Here is a 22,347-nt window from a genome sequence, read left to right on the forward strand (position 1 = left end):
GATTGAGAGCCAGGCCTAGAGACAGGAGGTCCTAGGTTCAAATCTGGCCTCAGACACTTCCCAGCTGTGTGACCCTGGGCAAGTCACTTGACCCCCATTGCCTACCCTTACCACTCTTCCACCTTTATAAGTCAATACACAGAAGTTAAGGGTTTAAAATACAAAAAAAAATTTTTTTTTAATTAAAAAGTATACCTTCTTCCAAATTTCCCTGTTTCTGTCTAGAGCATCAACATTTTTCCAGTCACCCAGGTTCATAGTCTTGTCTGATTCCTCACTCTCCCTTATTTAACTCATATATCTAATCAGTTGCCAAGTCTTGCCAGGCTCGTCATATACCATACCATCCCATTATTTGTCTCCTCTGTACTTACATAGCTATTGCCCTAGTTCATCACATTACCTCTCACCTTGCTACCTGTGGTAACTTCCAAACTGCCACTCCTGCTTCTGGTCTCTCCCCTCCCTGATACATCCTCCACCCAAGTGATCTTCCTAAGGCAGAGATATGACACTCCCCTACTCAATAAACTCCAGTGGCTCCTTATTACCTCTAGGATGAAATACAAACTGTGCTATTTTTAAAGATATTCACAACCTGATTCCAACCTACCTTTCCAGCTTTATTATAAATTATTACCTATAAAACATTCTAAGATTCAACTAAATGGGTTGGGTTTTGTTTTTTTTTTTTTTTGCTAGTTCTGATATATGTTCAACACTCCCTCTCAATTCTGTGCTCTTGTATTGGCAGTCTCTCATGGCTCGAATATATTGCCTCTTGATTTCTGCTCTTCAAACTCTTTCCTTCAAAGCTCAATTCAAACACTATCTCTTGTCTTTTCCAATTCCTAATCTCTCTCCCCTCCAAGCTATTAGTATCCGATGCAGCTAAGTTCTGAAGAGCTAAAGAGTCTAGAGTCAAGGGATGAGTGTGTGTATGTGTGTGTTTTCAGATATTTTTTCAGGGATGTCTGACTCTTCATAACCCCATTTGGGGTTTTCTTGGCAGAAATACTGAAGTAGTTTGCCATTTCCTTCTCCAGCTCTTTTCATAGATGAGGACACTGGGCCAAACAGGATGAAATGACTTGTCCAGGGTCACATGGCTAGTAAGTATCTGAAGCCAAATTTGAATTCAGGACATTACATCTTCCTGACTCCAGGCCTGGAACTCTAACCATTCTATGATATCTAGCTGCCCTTAGAATCAAGAAGGCCCTGAGTTCAAATCCAGTTTAGACAATAACTACGTGACTCTAGGCAAGTCATTTAACTTCCTTCAGTTTCTATAACTGTAAAATGGAGGTAGTAATAGCACCTCTTTCCCAATAGGATTGTCATGAGGATGAAATTAGGTAATATTTGTAAAGCAAAGTGCCTAGCATATAATAATAGGCACTTAATGAAGGCCTGTTTCCTTTAACTTCCATTAAATTACCTTGTTTTTCATATATATTTTCCAAATACTTAAATAAATATTTATTTCACCCAGTAGACTGCAAATTTCTTGAAGGTAGGACTAGTTCATTTTTTTTTCTTTATATCCTTAGGGCCTAAGCACAATAAGGGTAATTAATACTTGTTTGATTAATTTATCTAGTACAAATTCCCCATTTTACAGCTGACAAAACTGGCAGAGAGAGAGAGAGAGAGAGAACAAATAACTTTCCCCAAGGTCTCACTCTACAGTGTACCTGCTCCGGGTTACAATTTTTTCTAGAAAGTTATTAATTCACACAATTATTTCCCACTTTATGGGGCAGCTAGGTAATTTAATGGATAGAGCACCAGGCCCGGGGTCAAGAAAATCTGAGTTCAAATCCAGCCTCAGATACTTACTAGCAGTGGAACCCTGGGCATGTTATTTATCCCTGCTTGCTTGCCTCAGTTTCCTTATCTGTAAAATGAGCTGGAGACAAAAATAGCAAACATCTCATCTCTCTGCCAAGAAAACCCTCAATGGTGTTATGAAGAGTCAGACACAATTGAAGTAACTAAACAAGAATAATAGTGTTTTAGGATTTGCAAAGAGCTCAGAAACACCCCATGAAGTATTAGGTAGTAGAAGTACTCCTTTAGAAACTCTTAAATTTGTGATTTCTTCAGTGTCGGTCCCTTTTACCCACATAGATCACAAGCTTCTATGATTTAGTAGAATCTTTAAAAGCTTCTATAGCTAGAAAATTCATCAGTATGAGTGGCACCAAATAAAAGTATTATACCACCCAGACAAGGAAACAGATGAGAGGCCAAGAAAGATCAGAGCAGTCAAAAGAGGTGTCACAGAGCTAGGAATCAGGGCATTGCCCACGCACGTGCATGCGCGTGCACACACACACACACACACACACACACACACACACACTGTATACACCCTGCTGTTTGCAATATGAAAGGTTAAAGATGAAATTGGGGTAGTTTGGAAAAAAGATGACTGCTAATTGAATTACTAGCCAAATGACATCATTCTTCCACCCCTCTAAGAAGGGAAGAAAATTGATTTTCTTTTTTTTAAACCCTTACCTTCTGTCTTGGAGTCAATACTGTATATTGGCTCCAAGGCAGAAGAGTGGTAAGGGCTAGGCAATGGGGATTAAGTGACTTACCCAGGGTCATACAGCTAGAAAGTGTCTGAGGACGGATTTGAACCCAGGACCTCCTGTCTCCAGGCCTGGCTCTCAATCCACTGAGCTACCCAGCTGCCCCTGCCCTGAAAACTGATTTTCTTAAAAGACATCTCCATATCTTGCTGGAACAGCTAGGTGACACAGTGGATATGGGTGCCAAGCTTGGAGTCAGGAAGACTTGAGTTCAAATCCAACCTCAGACACTTACTAGCTATGAGACCCTAGAAAAGTCACATAACTGTGTTTGCCTCTATTTCCTCATCTTTAAATGAGCTGGAGAAGGAAATGGCAAACTACTCCAGTAACTTTGCCAAGAAAACCCCAAATAGAGTCATGGAGAGTCAGACATGATTGAAAACGACTCAACAACAACAATATATCTTGCTGGTCCCCAGGATGACTTCGTAGAGTGTTACAGCCCATTCCCAACACTGACCTGGGATAGGTGATCTGAAGTTCTTTCACTTTATCTTTGGTCTCAGCATCTATGTATTCCTCAAAGATGTCCTTTTTCAATCGAATAACTGTGGCTCCATGACTTATCAAGATCATCTTTCGCTTATCCTGTAAACTGTCAGGAATGAAGTATTGGTGCAGGCCCTAGAGAAAGAAAAGCGTTTCTTTTCAAAACACAAACAACAGAGCACACAACATAGAAAACAAAGGAAAAAGCAACTGCGAGGCCCGCCAGAGGTCACTTCCCCTTCTCTCTTTCTGGCTATCATTCCAAAGCCTAGTACTGTGTCATGTACAATGTAGGCATTTTTTTTTTTAATTTTAAACCCTTAACTTCTATGTATTGACTTATAGGTGGAAGAGTGGTAAGGGTAGGCAATGGGGGTCAAGTGACTTGCCCAGGGTCACACAGCTGGGAAAAATGTAGGCATTTTTGAAGTAGTAATTAGACAATTAAATCGATTCAGTGAGACTCCAAAAAGGGCAAAATTACTCTTGGTCAACTATTTGTCCGTGTATAAGCTCACCTCTCTGAAATTCTTCCCACTGTTCATTCTATTGTCTTTCTTTTTAACAGCAACAAAAAAAATTAATTTAAAATTTTAAATTATTAAGTATTTATTTTTCTCCTCACATTGAAAAAGAAAAAAAAACTTAAAATATAAAGCCAAACAAAACCAAAGCCCCATATTAACTGTATCCAAAAATATGCATATCTCATTCTCCATATTTTAGCCCATCACCTCTCTGTCAGGAGGTAGGTAACATTCTGAATTATTGGGCTTCTGTAATAATGGCTGATCATTGTATTGATCAGAGTTCTTAAGTCTTTCAAAATTGCTTTTTTATAGTGTTGTTATTGTATAAATTTGTTCTCCTGGCTCTACTCACTTCACCCTATTCTAGTTCATTTATCTCTTCCCAGCTTTCTCTGAAACCTCTTATTTTAGCTTTAATTCAGTTTTTTTTTTAACCCTTAACTTCTGTGTATTGGCTCATAGGTGGAAGAGTGGCAAGGGTGGGAAATGGGGGTCAAGTGACTTGCCCAGGGTCATACAGCTAGAAAGTGTCTGAGGCCAGATTTGAACCTAGGACCTCCCGTCTCTAGGCCTGAGTCTCAATCCACTGAGCTACCCAGTTGCCCCCTTTAATTCAGCTTTATCTTATTTTTAGTTTCAAATTCTCTCCCCACTCTCGACCTGTTGGGAAATCAAGAAAAATAAAAAACAGCAACATATATTTATAGACGTAAAACAAATTTCCACATTAATGATGCTTAAGAATTCAAAAGAAAGAGAAAAAATATCCTTCAGTCTGCACCTTGAATCCATCAGCTCTCTTTCTGGAAGTAGACAACATGTTTCATCATGAATCCTTTGGAATTGTGGTTTGTCATTGTACTGATCAGTTGGTAAGTCTTTTCAGAATTGATTATCCATATTGTTGTCACGGTATATTGTTCTTCTAGTTCTGCTTGCTTTCCTTCATCAGTTCATAGAAGTCTTCTAACATTTTTCTGAAACTTCTTCTTCATCACATCTTATTGCACACTATTATTCCATTCATCATATACCATAACTTGTTCAGCCATTCCCCATTTGATAAGTATCCCCTCCATTTTCAATTCTTTACTACCATAGAAAGAGTTGCTATAAATATTTCTGGACATATAGGCCCCCTTCTTCTTTCTTTGATCTCTTTAAGGTATCAAACTAGTAGCAGTATAACTGGGACAACGAATATGTACAGTTTAATAGCTTTTGGAGGGCATAGTTCCAAATTGTTCTTCAGAATAGTTGCATCAGTTCACACCTCAACTAACAGAGCACTACTGAACCTACTTTCCCACATCCTCTCCAACAGTCATTTTCCTCTATTTGTCATCTTAACCAATCTGATGGGTAGATGGTACTTAATTATTTCTTTGTTAAAATCCTTACCTTCTGTCTTAGAATCAATACTAAGTATCAGTTCCAAGGCAGAACTAGACAACTGAGGTTAAGTGACTTGCCCAGGGTCACACAGCTAGGAGGTACTCACCTAGTAGCCTCACCTCATTATTTCTTACAACACAATAATATTCTTTTACTTTCATATGCCATAATTTGTTCAACCATTCTTCAATTGATAGGCATTCTCAGTTTCTAGTTCTTTTTGACTATAAAAAGCTGCTCTATTTTTTTTTGCATATAGTACCTTTTTTTTTATTTTCATATAGTACCTTTTGCATATAGTTCTTTCTTCGATACCTTTGAAGATTAGACAGACCAATGGCATTGATGGGTCAAAGGAATGCACATTTATGTAACTTTTAAGGCATAGTTGCAAATTGCTTTCCAGAAGGGCAGTAGTAATTCACAGTTGCATCAATGTACCTATTTTACTTCCTTTCTCTAGAAATTCAGCATTTGGTTCATGGTCTTCTACATTCCAAGGCCTGCCTTCATACTTGAAGACTGTATTACATGCATTTATGTGCCCTCAATTATCCCAGTGGTCACAGTTCATCAACCTCATCAAATCCCATCATCCCTTTCTTAGTTCTAGCTTAGCTACCCACAGGTTTAGTCCCACTTTAGATTTCACCATCACTACATTAGTCCATGATTCTAAATTTTGAAATTCTCCTGATAACTTCTTGTACACATCCATCTTGTTCTCACTCTTCATAAATCTGCTTTTCTTTTTCACCACAATCTCTAGTACCCACCATCTTCTCTGTTCCAGTATCACTTCAACCATGGCCTCATTTTTCTCTCTTCCCTTACCATTCTAGTTAGCCATTTCAGCTAGTGTTGTTCTTTATCCTTGAATGCCTTTCTCCTTGTAACATATATCCCTTGGCCAAGTCCCACTTTTGTTAATCCCACCATCTGATTTTTCTACTCCTATCCTATATTATTTATCTAGAGTCACTGGGCACTCAATAGGGCGCAGCAATCTTTCAATTCTCCCCTGGCTGACCATCACATTCTTTCCTGAAGCTCTTCCCAACCTTCTTTTTGCTCCTTAAGCCTCAGATACCACCCCTCCCTTCCTTTTCAGGGAAGGACCTTGCTCCCTCCTTTACTCAGAAAATTCCACCCAAACCACCATGAACTTCACACACACACACACACACACCCCTAACCTCAAAATCCCTCTCCCCTGGTGTTGTCAAACTCAAATAGAATCAGGGCCATTAGGAGCAACTAGGTGGTTCAGTGGATTGAGAGCCAGACCTAGAGAAGGGGGATCCTGGGTTCAAATATGACCTCATAAAACTTTCCAGCTATCACCTAATCTTCATTTCCTAGCCCTGTGGTGGCAAATCTATGGCATGTGTGCCAGAGGGGGCAGTAAGAGCTCTCTTTGTAGGCACGTGAGTGTCGTTGCCCCAGCACAACATTTGTTACTAGAAAGCCAGAGGGACATGGGGCCAAGCTGCTCCCTTCTCCATCGCCACACATTTCTGAGGACATTTCTCACATCACCCACCCCTCTAAGAGGTTTGCCATCACTGGCCTAGCCCTTATCACTCTTCAACCTTGGAACCAATACACAGTATTGATTCTAATATGGAAGAGAAGGGTTTTTTAAAAAAAAGAAACAGGGCCATTAAATCATACATAAGGATCTCTGCAGGGTACATTTTGACTTAGAAACTACATATTAATTTTATTAACATTATGTTTTCTTGTATTTTTATTTATTTCATCAAATATTTTTTATTACATTTTAACCTGATTCTAATCCCTTTAGAATGTTGTAGGTGATGGAAGTGGGCAATGATAGAAAGTGGGCAGTGATAGAAGTAGGACCCTCATATTCTGGAATCTTGTACTTTTCACCAGATAGCATTAAACATAAAATACAAAATCTGTATTGCTAATCATTTAACTGTTGCGTATTATTAATCACCTGTAGCGGTCTTACTTACTGTTCTGTACCCCACCTAGATAAGGACATTCCAGTAGGGTAGTGAAACTTCTTCAACACTGACAAAAGATGGTAAATGGGACAATGGAGGGAATATATGACAATGGGCACTAAAGGCTCTGGCAGCCCAGGAGAACCCCTCCAACCCTACATGTGCCCCTTATTCCATTTTTGGTGTCCTTGAGTTCGCCTATGATGTATCAGACCCCAAAACATACCTCTACCTGAATTTGTGCCCTCCTCCTCAATGCTCATTTTCTGTGGTTTTCTGCCTAGAACACCCCAGAATTCCATGGGGGGGGGGAGGGCTATTCTGGGAAAAGATGGAGATTTTCCTGGAATGGGAGATGACAAGCCCCCAAACCCTTAGTAAATATGCAAACCCTGACTCACTAGTAGGGCCATTCGATCAGCCTAAACTATTTCACTACCTTAAATTCTTCTTTCAATAAATACTTCCATATCTCTGGACAGAACAGAGTTTTGAGCCTCCAGTTCTTTGAACAAGATCTTGCTACAAACTTTGGTATGTTTTCCCACAATATAGGCCAATCTTGACAACTCTGCTCTATATCATCCCCTATTTCTGTCTTCCTGTGATTTAGTCTCTAAAGAGATGAGCCTTCTATCCTGTCTCATCTCCTCTGGGGACCTTTCCTTTGATCATTCCTTTCTCTCTGCCTTCAATTTCTCCTTATCATTTGGAGCTTTGCCTATTGCCCAGAAATATGCCCAGGTCTCCTTCTTTCATCTTTAAAAAATAGTCAATTCGCCCTGTCTTCTAGAGCTATTGTACCTAACTTCCCTCCATTTCCTAGGGGGAGGAAAATCTAGAAAAAGTCATCTCCACTCCTTGCCTGCATTTTCTCACCTCCTATTCACTAGGACTGCCCCAGTGATCTTCCTCCAGGACCCAATTGTTCAATCAGAATGGCATTCCCCAAAATAATGTTACCGATGATCTAACTGCTGAGATTGGTAGCCTGCTCTAAACCTTCATCTCACTGGCATCTTTATATCTTTTGACAATGTTGTTTACCCCCTGGCATGGTAGATAAGAATGCTGGATCTGAAATGAGGAAGACCTGAGTTTGAATCCTACCTCAGATACTAGCTGTATGGCCCTGGATAAATTACTTAACTCTGCCTTGGTTTCTCCATCTTTTGATGCTGTTTGTCCTTCATTTTTGAAGAGGACCAATAGCATCACGAGGGTGATGTCTTGACTTGCACTTAAGTTGGATTTAAATGAGACAGAGTTGCCTACTCATCAACAAGAAAGAATCTCTCTCTTCCAGAGACATCAAAATCCAGTGACAAGACAAAAGTCAAGATGCCTGGTGATGGCCTGGGATGCAGCAGATGACCGTGACATCTTTGATGTCTGATCAAGCTCCATAGTACCTCCTTCAGCCTCCAGTCTATCTTTCTAGACTCAAGCACTCTATGCACCAGCCACATTGGTACATTTGCTGTTGCCTTCAGCCACCTTTATGGCCATTGCAACAAATTGTTCTCATCTACTCATTCCGCTGGGGGAAATCTTCACATGCTTGAGGTAAACATTCCTCTAACTCAAAGGCAGGTTTCAGGCCCGTCAGTTACCCTCAACCTGGTTTAGCCTGCCTGCCAAGATGTTTTACTAAGATGTGGCCATTGTGCTTGCTAAGGCTTTTCAGAGTCACAGGTGAGAGTTGGGTGATATGTGGACACCAAAAGTGGATGAACTGTTCATCCCAATCTGTACAATGCGTGGAAATAGAAAATAGCAAACCACTCCAGTATCTTTGCCAAGAAAACCCCAAATGGGGTCATGAAGAGTCGGACACAACTGAAACAACTAAACAATATAAATAAACAATATTTGATTATCGTCTTTCCCACTAAACCCCATCATTCCTCCTAACTTTCTTTTTTCTATTTAGTACAGAACGTCACTTAGTTTCCTAGGTTCTCAAACCTCAGAGTCATCTTTCCTCTTTCTTCTTTATTCATCATTATATCCACACGGTGACCAAGCCGTGTCAATTCTACCTCCATGATATCTCTGAAGTCTATCCCTTTCTTTCTACTCACAGGGCTACCACCCTAGTTCAAGCTTTTGTCATCTTCTGCCCACAGCATTCCAATAGCCTCCCAATTGGTCTTTCTGCCTGGAGTCTCTCTCCTTTCCAATCCATTCTCCATAGAACTGACAAACCGACATTGCTCAGACATAGGTCCAATTATCTCACTCTTGGTCAGCAAGTTCCAGTGGCTCCCTCTAAGATCAAATACCAATGGTTTGGATTTAAAGTCCATCCTAATCTGCCACCAGCCCATCTTTTCAGGTACTTCATGTAGCTCTCCCTCGAACACTCCATGCACCAGCCAAATTGATACACTTCCTATTCCTAGATTATTTCATCTCCATTCCTTTCTGCAAGACATTCCCCATGCCTAGAATCTTCTTCATCACCTTCATCTTCACTTCCACTTTTTTGGAATGCCTAGCTTGCTTCCCAATTCCCAAGAAACCTTTCTCTGACCCCTCCCCACCCTAACTTCAATTGCTTTGTATTCACTATGTATATACTCTGCACATAGTATGGACTATGTGACCTTGGGCAAGTCATTGAACCTTGTTTGCCTCAGTCTCCTCATCTATAAAATGAGCTGGAAAAGGAAATGGCAAACCTTTCCAGTATCTTTGCCAAGAAATTCCCAAATGGGGTCAGAAAGTGTCAAATATGACTGAAACAAGTGAACAACAACAAGGGATCATGTAAGCATAGGCAATAAAAGGCCTTAAAGTCAGGAAGATCAAGGTTCAAGTCCCACCTCTGAAAATTACTGGCTCAGGCAAATTATTCAATCTCTCTGAGCCTCTGCATCCTCATCTTTAAAATGAGGGGATTGGACTAGATGGCCAATGAAGTGCCCTCTTCCATTCTCTATGATCATTCTAATTCAGAAATACAAATCATCTTCCCCTTCCTGCCCCCAGGTCTCAGAGAAGTTCCAGTTCAAACTGAAATGGGGTTCAGGTTGCTTCTTCCTTCTTCTTCAGCATGTGGGTCAGTTCACACCACCCCAAGGCCTCTCTTCTGTTGCCTTCAAACCTGGACAGACTCTCGTGATGGCTGGGGCCAGTTAGTCAGGCCACCATCCCAACTGACCCAGAACTAGCCCTGGGTGACTCTGAAATGACTGTGTAGCTCACCTGCCCGAGCTTCCATACACCCGGGAACAGGTCCCCTTCAGAGCCAGCCCCTGAGACACCACATCTCGAGTCTAGAGAGGCCCTGTATGGCTCCCTATCCTCAAGCTTCTTTTGGAGAGCAAGAAGGTTTATTCTCACTGCTGTGCCATTTGATTTCTAATAGGGCTCTGTAACACTGGATTGTTCATTCTTTTGTCCTGACAATCCTAGGAATGCCCTCACATTCCCTGCCCCAGAAGTAGTTTTAAAATTGGAATATTTAAGATTGAGAACACAAGGTCCGGGCCACCTAGTAAACAAAAACTAATTTGGGCCAAATAGGCCCAGGAGGCAGCACAGCCATGTCCTTGACTCCCCCATTAGGATGAATGGGGGAAGAGACAGTCTTGGTGAGGCCTTGGTTTTCTTCCTCTAGATCACCAAGGAGATTGGAATCCTACGTTCAGGCATGTGATGTTCCCCGTCATCATGAGGGGATCCAAGAGAGAGACTGGAAATGATTAGCTCACCTCCTCTTTAGGTAGCCACCAATTAGAGATGTCCTGGGCTGCCTAGAGGAGGGCTGAAAAACAAGCTTCCAGAACTGTGTTTGATGACTTCAAGATGCTGAATGATCACCAAGAGGTCATGAAACTAATTCATTTATTGATTATTAATTTTTCTTACACAGAACCCAATCTCTTGGAATTTTTAATCATCACAAAATAGATAGGGCAGCTAAATGGTAGAATAGATAAGAGTATTGGACTCGGAATCAGGAAGATCTGAGTTCTAATCCTACATCAGGCATTTGCTAGCTATATTAACACCGATCAAATCATTTAGCTTCTTTCGACCTCAGTTTTTCTTATTTATAAAATAGGGATAATATTTATAGCACCTCCTCCTCAAGCTTATTGTGAGGATTAAGTAAATGTAAGCAAGTAAAGCACTTTGTAAAACCTTAAAGCACTATATAATGCTAACCATGGTTGATGATGACCTAGTATTATTTCCTCAATGAAAGCAAATCTTTCTTTTTTGAGTGAGTTGAAAGTCATTTGGAACAGATATTGTTAACTAAGGAGAGTAACAGCTAGATGGTTCAGTGGATAAAGTGCCAGTTCTGGAGTCAGGAAGACCTGAGTTCAAATTTGGCCTCAGAAACTTATTAGTTATGTGACTCTGAGAAAGTTGCTTAACCCCATTGACCTCAGTTTCCTCATCTGTAAAATGAGCTGGAGAATGGTAAACCACTCCAATATCTTAGCCAAGAAAACCCTAGATGGGTTCATGTATAGTTGAACATGACTAAAAAGACTGAACAACAAAAATCTAACCATGGTGGTTAAAGGGAAGAGGAATCTTATTTTGAGGTCCCAAATAGGGGTTTAAATCTAAAGATGTAAAAGAGAATTTCTCCTAACTTGGATCCAGAAGTGCCTGAAAGAGAACAATATATAATTGAAAAACAAAATATGATTGAAATCAGAGTGTGGCTTCCCAGCAGGCAGAGAGAAGTTCTTTGAAGGGGACATCATCAGATCAGAGGTGTAATTATAATCATTCACATTTGTAGAAAAATAAGTAAAGTTTGAAAGCATCCTTCCTCATAAAAACTCTGAAAAATGGGTTACATGAAGAGTATTATTATTATTATTCATATTTTACAGATGGAAGAACTGAGTCTCAGAAAGGGAAAGGGTCTTCTGAGGTCAAAAAGCTAGTTAGCAAGTTGAATTTTGAAACCCAGCCCATTGCCTAACTCCAGCACTCTCTGGACACCACGGAGGCTCTGCTGCCTATTGGGCTTCCTGACTGACAATAACAAAAGTGCAATGTTCCTAGTGGCTGGAAGCAGGGAACTTGGGTAAATACTTTACCATAATATCGCCACATTCTAAGCTGTGAACCTTCACATAGACCCCCACCACAGCATCCTTTGGGATCGGCCCATGCAGCGTCTTCACCATGGGGCAGGAGAAGGGGCTGGAGAAGGAACCAGGCCGGAAGCATCTGAAAATAAAAGGATTCAGGGAATCTCCTGAGAGATCTGGGTCACTGAAACCGGAATGTCCACCTACGATGGCCCGAGAACATTAGATGACTCAAACAAGGAGTAATCAATCTTCATCGCTCACTCACCCTAAGGATGCCCTCCTCTCCCCCCCCCCCGACCCACCCCAATTTCCAAGAAAATTCTCATTTACCCAGAGTTAGCAGGTCAGGTCCACCAGAGAGAATCCATTTCTATGCATAGCCCAAGGAAAAGGGACAATGTTTCTTAGGATAGAAGGAGCTATTCAAATTACCTTGAACTTAACTCTGCAGATTGTGTATTCTATATGTATTCTATAAGGAATGTAAATTCCTTGAGGGCAATTTTAAAAAAAAATTTTAACCAAAGGATTAACAATTAAGTATTAGTAACTGAGGAAGCCCAGAGATGGGAGGTCCTGGGTTCAAATCTGAGCTCAGACACCTCCTAGCTTAGTGACCCTGGGCAAGTCACTAGACTCCCACTACCTAGCCCTTATCGCTCTTCTGCCTTGGAACTGTAATAATAACCTATACATAGTATTGATCCCAAGGTGAAAGATAAGAGTTTAAAAAAAAAAAGAATTAAGTATTAGTAACAATCAAGGGATCAATTATTATTTATTCTCTAGTTAAGAGTACAAAGACAAAAGTGATATAGTCTCTGCCAGTCAATTCCATCCACAGAGGAGATGATAAGTACAAAGGAAAGGGCAGAAGGATGGCACTGTGGATACAACACAGGACCTGAAGTCAGGAAATCTCATCTTCCTAGATTTAAATACACCTCAGACACTTCCTAGCTCTGTGACTCTGAGCAAGTCACTGTTTGCCTCAGTTTCCTCATCTGTCAAATGAGCTAGAGAAAAAAATAGCAGACCACTGCAGTATCCTTGCTGAGAAAACCTCAAATCAGGTCACAAAGAGTCAGATATGCCTGAAAAAGTCCATGCAGCTTCTATTAAATACAAATAGGAGGTTGTTGGTTGGAGAAAAGCTTCTTTTTTATTTGGGGGGAGGGAGGGGTTCTTCATCCATCTAGTCTATAGTAGGCATTTGATAAATGCTTGGTGAATTGAATTGGGGACCTTCTAGTCCCTCTCTCTGAGCAAGACTTCTAAGATCATCTCTACATCATCCAGGTAGAAGTGGGCAGGGCATAAGGGCAATCCCTTTCCCCACAGGAGGAAATGGGGGTTGGACCTGAAGGAAAGTGAAATAGTTCAATTCTGTTCAACAAAAATTGACTAAGCTGTTTAGTTGTGACCTGAGGCATATCACTTCCCCTCTCTGAAGTCTCAGTTTCCAAATCTATAAAATGGGGACAGAAATACTTTTAATTTCAGACCCATCCTCACTAGGATGTGGTAAAGAAAGCACTTTGGAGTCCTTAAAGCAATTGATTGATTGCTAAAGTTGACAAGCCTTATTAGGCATCTGTTATATGCAGGGAGTTGTGTTGGTTTCTGGGGATTCATAATCAAAATGAAAAACATTCTGGGTCTTTGAGGAACATCCTTTCTATTAGATGGTTACTCTAATTGGTGACCCAATAACTTCCTTTCCAGGAGATTTCCAAGATCAGAAGCATCTATCTAGGGGCAGGGGGATGAAGAACCTGTTATTTAGAGTCAGGGGCCTGGGTTCAAATTCAGATTCCCCTATGTCTTGCTCCTGGCCATGGTTTCCTCTCTTATAAAGTGAGGATTTAGATTAGATCATTAAGTTCCCTTCCAGCTCTGAATCCCAGGATCCTTTCATCCCAGTGCAGCATGATAATATTTCAAGGACCCAATTTTACTTGGGTAGGCCTGCTTTCCCCAAAACAAATCACAGTTTAAATGCATAGTCTCTGGGGGTCTGTCAGCTGGAAATTAATCTTCCTGCAGTGGACTCAAGGATAAGCCTTTTTAAACTTAGCTAGACCCTTCCTTGGATGAAAGAAAAACAAGAGCCCATCCCTGAACCCATACTTAAAGCCTTTCTAGATTGGTATGACTGTTCAGAGTTAATACTCCACTGTCATAGCCAGGTGGCACTCTGGACCTGGTGTCAGGAAGAGCTGAGTTCAAGTCTCAGACATTTACCAGTGGAATGATCCTGGGCAAGTCCCTTAACCTCACTCAAGCTCAATTTCCTCATCTGCAAAATGGAGAAATAATAGAGCACCCACTATATAATGTGGTTGAGAATCAAATGAGATAAACTAAGTACAGTGCTTTGCAAATCTTAAAGTTCTATATAAATAGGGGCAGCTAGGTGGCTCAATGGATAGAATGCCAGGCGTGGATTCTGACTTCCGGGGGTGGAGCTAAGATGGAGGAGTAACTAGGGCAGCGGCTCCATTTCACCTTGAAAATCTTCTCTAATCAAGAGTAAAATATCACCACAAAACGAATACAGGAATGAAAGAACCAGAAGGAGACAGAGTGAAACAACCTTCAAAAAAAGAAAAAAACCAAAAGGTAGGCAGAAATCATCTGGGGATCTGAGGTGAGAGGGTAGCAGAGCTAGCAGGAGGTTATAGTAGGGAGTGAAGAGCAAGCCAAGAGCAAACCACACACACAGTACACCACATATCTGCTCTCACAGGTTCTGAACTTAAGTCCTAATTAACAGGCAGACTCTGAGGTCCTGCCAGGGCAAATAGTGGTCCAAGTCAACTCACAACCCTTGAAATTTCAAACTCATGGAGAAGTCTGGAATCTGGGCTGAAGGGGGCCAATCTGTGTGAGCCCAGACTGAAACCAGGAATCCCAGTCTGGGTTTGGGATAAGGGCACAATTCTCAAGAGGAGCCTTCCCAGGATCTTTCTGCCCAAAACTAAGGATAGAGCTCCAGGAAAGAGCAATCAAAGGTGTGCCTGATTGAATCAAAAATACCTTGAGACAAAAAAAACTCGAGCCTAAGCCTGGGGCTAGAATTTGATCAGCTACGAATCTGATCAAGTTCAGACTGAGAGCCTTTTAAGTAGCAACGTCTCTAGAGTCAATTGAATTAGCACCAGGAGAGGGCTATCCAAGCTCTCAACCCTCAGACCATCTGGTAAACTAGTAACAACCCAGAAAATAAGCCCAAAAAAAGTATCAAGGAAGGACTGAAGTTTAAGAGGGTACCCCAACTTCTGAGCAAATAACCAAAAAAAGCACCTAATTTTCTAAAGAGTTTTTATGGAGACAAAGAGCAAGGTGCAGACACAGAAGGGAATAGCGAAAGCTAAGGAAACACGCAAAGTCCAAAAGAATGCCAGACCTGGAGATAGGAGGTCCTGGGTTTGAATTTGACCTCAGAGGCTTCCTGCTTCCAAGCTGTGTGACCCTGAGCAAGTCACTTAATCTTATTTGGTTAGCCCGTACTGTCCTTCTGCCTTGGAACAATATGTAGTATCAATGCTAAGATAGTGTGGTTTAAAAAGAAAAAAAGGAATTAAAGAGCTCAAAGTCAGAAACATTTCATTCCTCCTTTGTGTATTTCATTTTCTTAGTCTGTCAGTGGGGAGAATAATACTTGTAAACCATGTTCTAGAAAACCCTGAATTGTTCCCTTTCTCCTTTAGCTCGCTCAGATAAAGAAAAGGCAGTCATGATGTGATCAAAACAAAATTTTTTATTTTCCTGGACAATTGAATCAGAACTTAAAGGATAATCTCCTGAGGCTTGTCAGACACAAAGATTACTACCAATTTGTGGTGATTCACGTGGAGACCCATGTTACTACCAGAAGTAATGCAGGAAGAATTGTGAAAGACCAGGCAATTCTGGGCAAAAAAAAAAAAAGGAAGACCTTCTAGGCACAGGTGGTGTTTTTAACCCTGCTGCCAAATGAAGGCAAGGACTTAAAAAGAGATAGATGGATTGGGGAAGTGAACAGCTGACTCTAGTTCAGAAATCCAATTCCTGATCTCAAGCACCATCTTAAAAAGAATTGGACTTGGGAATCCCAGTTTCAAATGTAGGAATGATGGGCTGTTGTTCAGGAATGGAATACACCCAGGATGGCGTTTTGTGTGTGTGTGCATATACATACATATACGTCTATACTTATATATGTTTGCCTGGAGTTTAGCAAATCTAATAAAAAAAGGCTTTAAACTAAAAAAGAGGGAAAGAAGAAAAATGCATTCATATGTCTAGTAAGCTAAATAGCATAGACTATAACTAGAAGGTAAGAAGAATAATAGTAGGGATGCCCAGAAATGCCCAGGAGACAAAATTCAAGAGAGGAGCATTTTAAATGTCTGTTCACAAGCACTCAGAAGTGTGAACTAGACATCATAAGAGAAGGAGGCAAATTTGACCTCATGGGTATATACCAGGTACCCTAACTGGACTATACTTCCAAGAAGGGTTCTCAACTTGCCCCTCCTTATTCAAAAGGAACAGAATAGAGAAATGGAGGTAGAAGAGCATTTTATATTAAGAAAATAAACTCATGTGAGGGAATCCAGAAACCACAGGAAGAAAGGATGATAGAGAACATTAGATATAGCAATCAACAAGCATTTATTAGGCAGCCACAAAACAAGTGCTATGCCCATTTAAATGATAAGGGAAGGAAGGAAACCAGCATTTATTAAGCACCTATTTATGTGCCATGCCCTCTGCTAAGCATTTTACAAATATTATTTTATTTGATCTTCACAACAACCCTGTGGGATAAGTGCTATTATTTCCCCCATTTTATAGATGAGGAAATTCAAGCAAACAGCTAATAAATGTTTGAGGTCAAATTCAAACTCAAGTCATTTTGACTCTAGGACCAGTGTTCTACCCACCTTACTACCTAACTGCCTGTGGAGAGTTTTCTGAAAGAAGAAAATAAAAATGAACCAGTCTTGTCCTTAAGTGGCTTATTGTCTATTCTAATTTCAGATCAATGGAGGAGGGAACAATTTTTGTTAATTTAGTGATCTTCTCAAAGGAGCAAATTAAATTAAAATGAGCAAATCTCGACCCACATGGAAAAACAGGAGGTTAGAAAATAGATCAAAAGCTTATTAAATAGAAAGGTACAGTCTTGATGAGAGATTCCAATTATCTGGTTATCTCTTGGATTTTTCTCTTTGCCAAAAGGAGAGCAGATGAGAATTTCTTAGCTTGCTTGATGATAATTTCATCCTTAAAAAGTTAGAGAAAAAGGGCAGCTGGGTGGCTCAGTGAATTGAGAGTCAGGTCTAGAGATGGGAGGTCGTAGGTTCAAATCAGACCTCAGACACTTCCTAGCTGTGTGACCCTGGGCAAGTCACTTAACCCCCATTGCCTACCCTTACCATTCTTCTGCCTTGGAGTCAATACTGACTCCAAGACAGAAGGTAAAGGTTAAAAAAAAAAAAATTAGAGGAAGAAATCAGGAGAGTCATTATTCTGAACCTAACTCTGATAAAGGAACTGGTTACTTCCTAAAGTAGAAATAATGGGAACCTTGAGGGAAAGTGATCCAATCCATTCTAGAGTCTGTTGAAAGAGACCAGGAAATCTAGATGTAGTGGGAAAAGTATTTTAAATTCTTGAAGATCAGATTTCAAAGGTTTTATAGGAGTTATAGGTAAAATATCATGACCTAAAATTCCATAAGGAATGTTAGCCTAGAGAGATGAAAAAAAAAAACCTCTAAAGATAAACATAAATTATTAAAAAAAAAAACAACCTTACCTTCCATCTTGGAATTGATTCTATATGTATGGATTCTAAGACAAAAGAGCAAGAAAAGCTAGACAACTGGGGTTAAGTGACTTTCCCAGGGTCACACAGCTAGGACCTATCTGAGACCAGATTTAAATTCTCATCTCCAAATAAAGACGCAGATAAAAGCATATGATTTATCATTTGTTTATTTGAGTATATGATTTGAAGTTTTGGTTTTATAAGATTATCCACTTACAAAAATGAATATGGAAGTAGGGAAATCAGTTTCACTTGATAATACATGTACAACCCAGACTGAATTACTTATCGACTCCAGGAGGGGGAGGGAAGAGAGGGAGACATATAATATAAAATTGAAAAACTTATGTGTAAATTTCTTATTAAGATAAAATAAAAAGAAAACAAAAAGAAAATTTCCTCCTTCAGGCCTAGCTCTCAATCCACCTAATTGCCCCCACATTCTCCCCTTTAATGGGGACGAAACTGACAAGTTAACCAAAAGGACCAATGTGGTTACCCAGGGAACTCAACTAACTTCTACATTATTTTTATTTTATTCTTTTTTTTTCCCAAGAAAAAATCCATCTCTTTTTCTTTTTCTACCCCCATCCAAGAAAACAAGAAAAAGAAAACCCTTCTTTATAAACACAAATAATCAAGCAAAACAAATTCCCATATACCACTTAAATTCAATGAACATTGACATTGATTAAGCACCTACTATGTGCCAGGTATTATCTGGCATGTGCCAAGCATATAAAAAATAAAAGATATCAATAAAAAATGTAAATAATAGAAGCAAGGGCCGGTAATAGAGCTTGAAAATACAAAAGCCAGGTAAGTCCTATAAGGATGTCAGAAGCCCTAATAACATAAAAAATTAGCTAAGGATTATGAAAGATATTAAAGAGCACAAAAAAACTTCTTTTATCTCCTTTTTTATTGATGTCTTTTGTTTTCCTATCACATTAATTTTCAAATATATCTCTCCCTATTTTTCTATGCGGCAAGCCATTTCTTGGAACAAAGATAAAAAAGAAAGACAAAATATGCAGTTCAGTAAAACCAGGCAACACATCAAGTACATTCAGCAGTAGTATATGCAATCACTATTCTCCACAAGGACAGCTTTTAAGTTATCATGAGGAAAAGAGGAGGAGCAAAGAAAAGATAGGGCTCTGATGGCTGAGGTGCTGATAAGAGATGATGGAGAGAAGGCTAGACTACTCAATCCCTTTTTTTTCTTCTGTTTTCTTAGCCAAAGAGAATCATCATTATACTGGAAATGCCCAAATAAAAATAGCTAATAGTTATCCAAAGGTTAAACTACCAAGACCTACTCAGGATTTCTATGACTACTTGACTACTACTACAAAATACTTTTTATCAAAATAAAAGAAGACAAATAATTGGAGCCATTCTTATATTTCATGATTTAGCCATACTTATTATATGATAAAAAATGATGGTGCTACCTAAATTGATTTTCAAATTTAGTGCCAAACCAAAGGTTTATGCTATAGAATCAGATAAAATAGTGACAAAATTCATCAAGAGGAACAAAAGGGCTTGCACGTCAAGGGCAAAAAGTAGAAATAAAGGAAGTTTGGCTGTTACACCAAGGGGACCAATGGACAGCTGGGCAACTGGATGGAATCTTGGACTTTAGAATTGGATGCTTCTTTGAGGAGATAGAGCTTCCCACCCTTTCCTAACTAATAACTGTCCTCCCCCAGCAAAGGTCTCATGTCCTCCCCCCTACTCTGAGCCTAGAACTTCCTTGTTCCCCAAACCCCACTCACTTCTCCGGTAAATTCAAGGGCCTGATGTTAGTCCGATTGTCTTTGAGACTCTTATATTTTTCTTCCTTTCTAATCCTCTCCATATGTGCCGTTTTCAGATTACTGAAGTCCTGTACTGGGTAGGATTTGAGCTGAAATTCCCTAAACCTTTTCCGAGGAGACCGTTCTGTTAAAGAGAATAAAATTTCTCTAAGCAAAGCATGTAGTCATCTTTGGTTGGCAAATGGGTTTCTATTAAGATTGTTAAGTTTAAAAAAATTGTTTTGACCCTTACTTTCTGTCTTAGAATCAATATGTATATTGGTTCCAAAGCAGAAGAATGGTAAAGGCTAGGCAATGGGGGTTAAGTGACTTGCCCAGGGTCACACAGGTAGGAAGTGTCTGAGATCACATTTGAACTCAGAACCTCCAGTCTCTAGGCCTGGCTCTCAATCCACTGAGCCACCTAACTGCCCCCTACTATATGTTACTTTGTAAAGTTTTTTTCCATTCTTGTATATTGTATAGCTTCAGTTAGTTTATTGGATAAACTATCCTTTTACTTATTTACATATGCTTAGAATACCTAGTATAGTTCTTAGCATATAGGCCAATGTGGTTAAGAGGAAAGAGTCCTGAATTTAGAATTTCAGGACCTGAGTTCAAATCTCTAGAGCTGGCTCTCAATCCACTAAACTACCTAGCTGTCCCCAAGCTTAAAAATTTAGGTGCTAAAAAATCTTTATCTAAATCTTTATTTAAAAAGACAAGCACAGAAATGGAAGAGGAGCGTGAAGAAAAAAAAGCTGTCATAAATACTTTGATGCTTTGACAGATTGGCATTCTCATCAAAAAGCATATATTCCAGGGGCAGCTGGGTAGCTCAGTGGATAGAAAGCCAGGCCTAGACACTGGAGGTCCTAGGTTCAAATCTGGCCTCAGACACTTCCCAGCTGTGTGACCCTGGACAAGTCACTTGACCCCCATTGCCCACCCTTACCACTCTTCAACCGAGGAGTCAATATACAGAAGTTAAGGGTTAAAAAAAAAAAAGCATATATTCCATCGCCTGGTTCAACTCTAGTCCATGTCCTAACACTGGGAGGCAGCAGTAGGGCTTGGGAGGTAATTCATCCCTTTGTTATTCCTCCACCCAACACTTCACCTTTTTTTTGTTCCTTTTTTATTCTGACATTAACACCTAACTTTCCATAAGCAAAGTATGGCAGAAAAAGAGGATTGTTCATGAAATCCTGAATATCTATTATATTTGCTTGCTTTTCTTTTTAATATAAAATAAATTCAACATGTGGATATTGGGACTGGGTGGTACAGTGGTTAACTCACTAGACTTAAAAGTTAGGAAGACATGAGTTCAAATTTGACTTCAGACATTTACTAGCTGGACCCTTAGGCAAATCATTCTGTTTGCCTCAGTTTCCCCATTTGTAAAATGGAGATAATAATAGTGCACTTACCTCTCAAGGTTGTTGAGGATTAAATGAGATCATTGTTAAATCCTTAGCACTGGGCCTGGCACATAAGTGCTATATAAATGCTAGCTAAGATGATGATGATAATGTGACTTTCAGAGCTGACCTGCTTATCTAGATATCTCCCCTTTGATCTTCTCTCTGTTCATTTCTGACCTTTTTTTTTTTAACCCTTACTTTCCCCCTTAGAATAAATATTGTGTGTTGGTTCCAAGACAGAAGAGTGGTAAGGGCTAGGCAATGGGGGTCAAGTGACTTGCCCAGGGTCACATAGCTAGGAAGTATCTGAAGCCAGATTTGAACTCCAAACTTCCCATCTCTAGACCTGGCTCTCAAACCATTGAGTTACCCAGCGATACACTTTGACCCTTTTTTTGTTAATGCTTCAATGCTTTTTTCTAGTCATATAGCTCTCTGATGACATGGTTACTATTACCAGTGAATTTGTTTCGTTATCAATATGACTTTTACATACAGGGTTACAGTAGGGTTCCTATTTGGGTTATTTGATTTTGTTGGCATTGAGTCTATAATAGAAAAAAAAAGATAAGGAAGAAATGTCTGAGTGTTGCAGTCATGAAAAAGATTATTTTAATAGCTGCCTCCCCTCTCCACTCCCCACCAAAGCTTGACTCTATTCACCAGAAGAACAACCCTAACAGGAAGCTACAGCTCTTCCTCAATATCAAGGGCCATTAGGGATTCTGGGATTCAGCCCACTTCACCCATAGGCTGGGGGGTTTTTAAAGTTGAGGACAAGTATAGTTCGGCATGGAAACCTCAGGGGGGTTGGTCACAGATGTGACAGGCTATAAACAGCTGCCAGTGCATACAGCAGGAGAGAAATAGCAGATCACTCTTTGCCCCTACCCAGAAGCAATGAGGCTGATATAAATCAGCCCCAGAGATTTCTAATGGGCCCCTCCACAGCCTTACCGCAGAGTTATTGTTGATTACTGATTCTCTGTACATATGGCGAGGGAGATGGTGCAAGACCTAGTACCCCAAAGAACTCTCTCTCTCTGCCCTGCTCTTAGATAGATGCAAGGCTGTGTGTCTCCCTTTGGGTTTGAGCCTCTAGTACCAGTCCAAGGGTTCCAATGCATTCCCAGGTAGAAGCTCTGGTTGCCTGTGAGGGGCTACATATCAAGTGGGAGGCTCCAGGGGCAGAGAATGGTCTAAGCTAGTTGGGTTTCTAGAAGCAGG

At 40.1% G+C, this 22,347-nt stretch overlaps 1 protein-coding gene across 1 annotated transcript in view; it reads right to left on the bottom strand.

Annotated features, from left to right (window-relative positions):
* CNBD2 (cyclic nucleotide binding domain containing 2) overlaps positions 1 to 22,347 on the bottom strand; it is a 98,311-nt gene that overhangs the window by 12,767 nt on the left and 63,197 nt on the right. Inside the window, exons 9-11 of the mRNA XM_044661579.1 lie at positions 19,670 to 19,835; positions 12,069 to 12,201; positions 3,067 to 3,230 (exon numbers count right to left, since the gene is read on the bottom strand). Coding sequence (XP_044517514.1) covers positions 3,067 to 3,230; positions 12,069 to 12,201; positions 19,670 to 19,835 — 463 coding nt within the window. The remainder of the gene's footprint in view (positions 1 to 3,066; positions 3,231 to 12,068; positions 12,202 to 19,669; positions 19,836 to 22,347) is intronic.

This window comes from Gracilinanus agilis, chromosome 2, assembly GCF_016433145.1.
Source record: "Gracilinanus agilis isolate LMUSP501 chromosome 2, AgileGrace, whole genome shotgun sequence".
NCBI lineage: Eukaryota > Metazoa > Chordata > Mammalia > Didelphimorphia > Didelphidae > Gracilinanus > Gracilinanus agilis.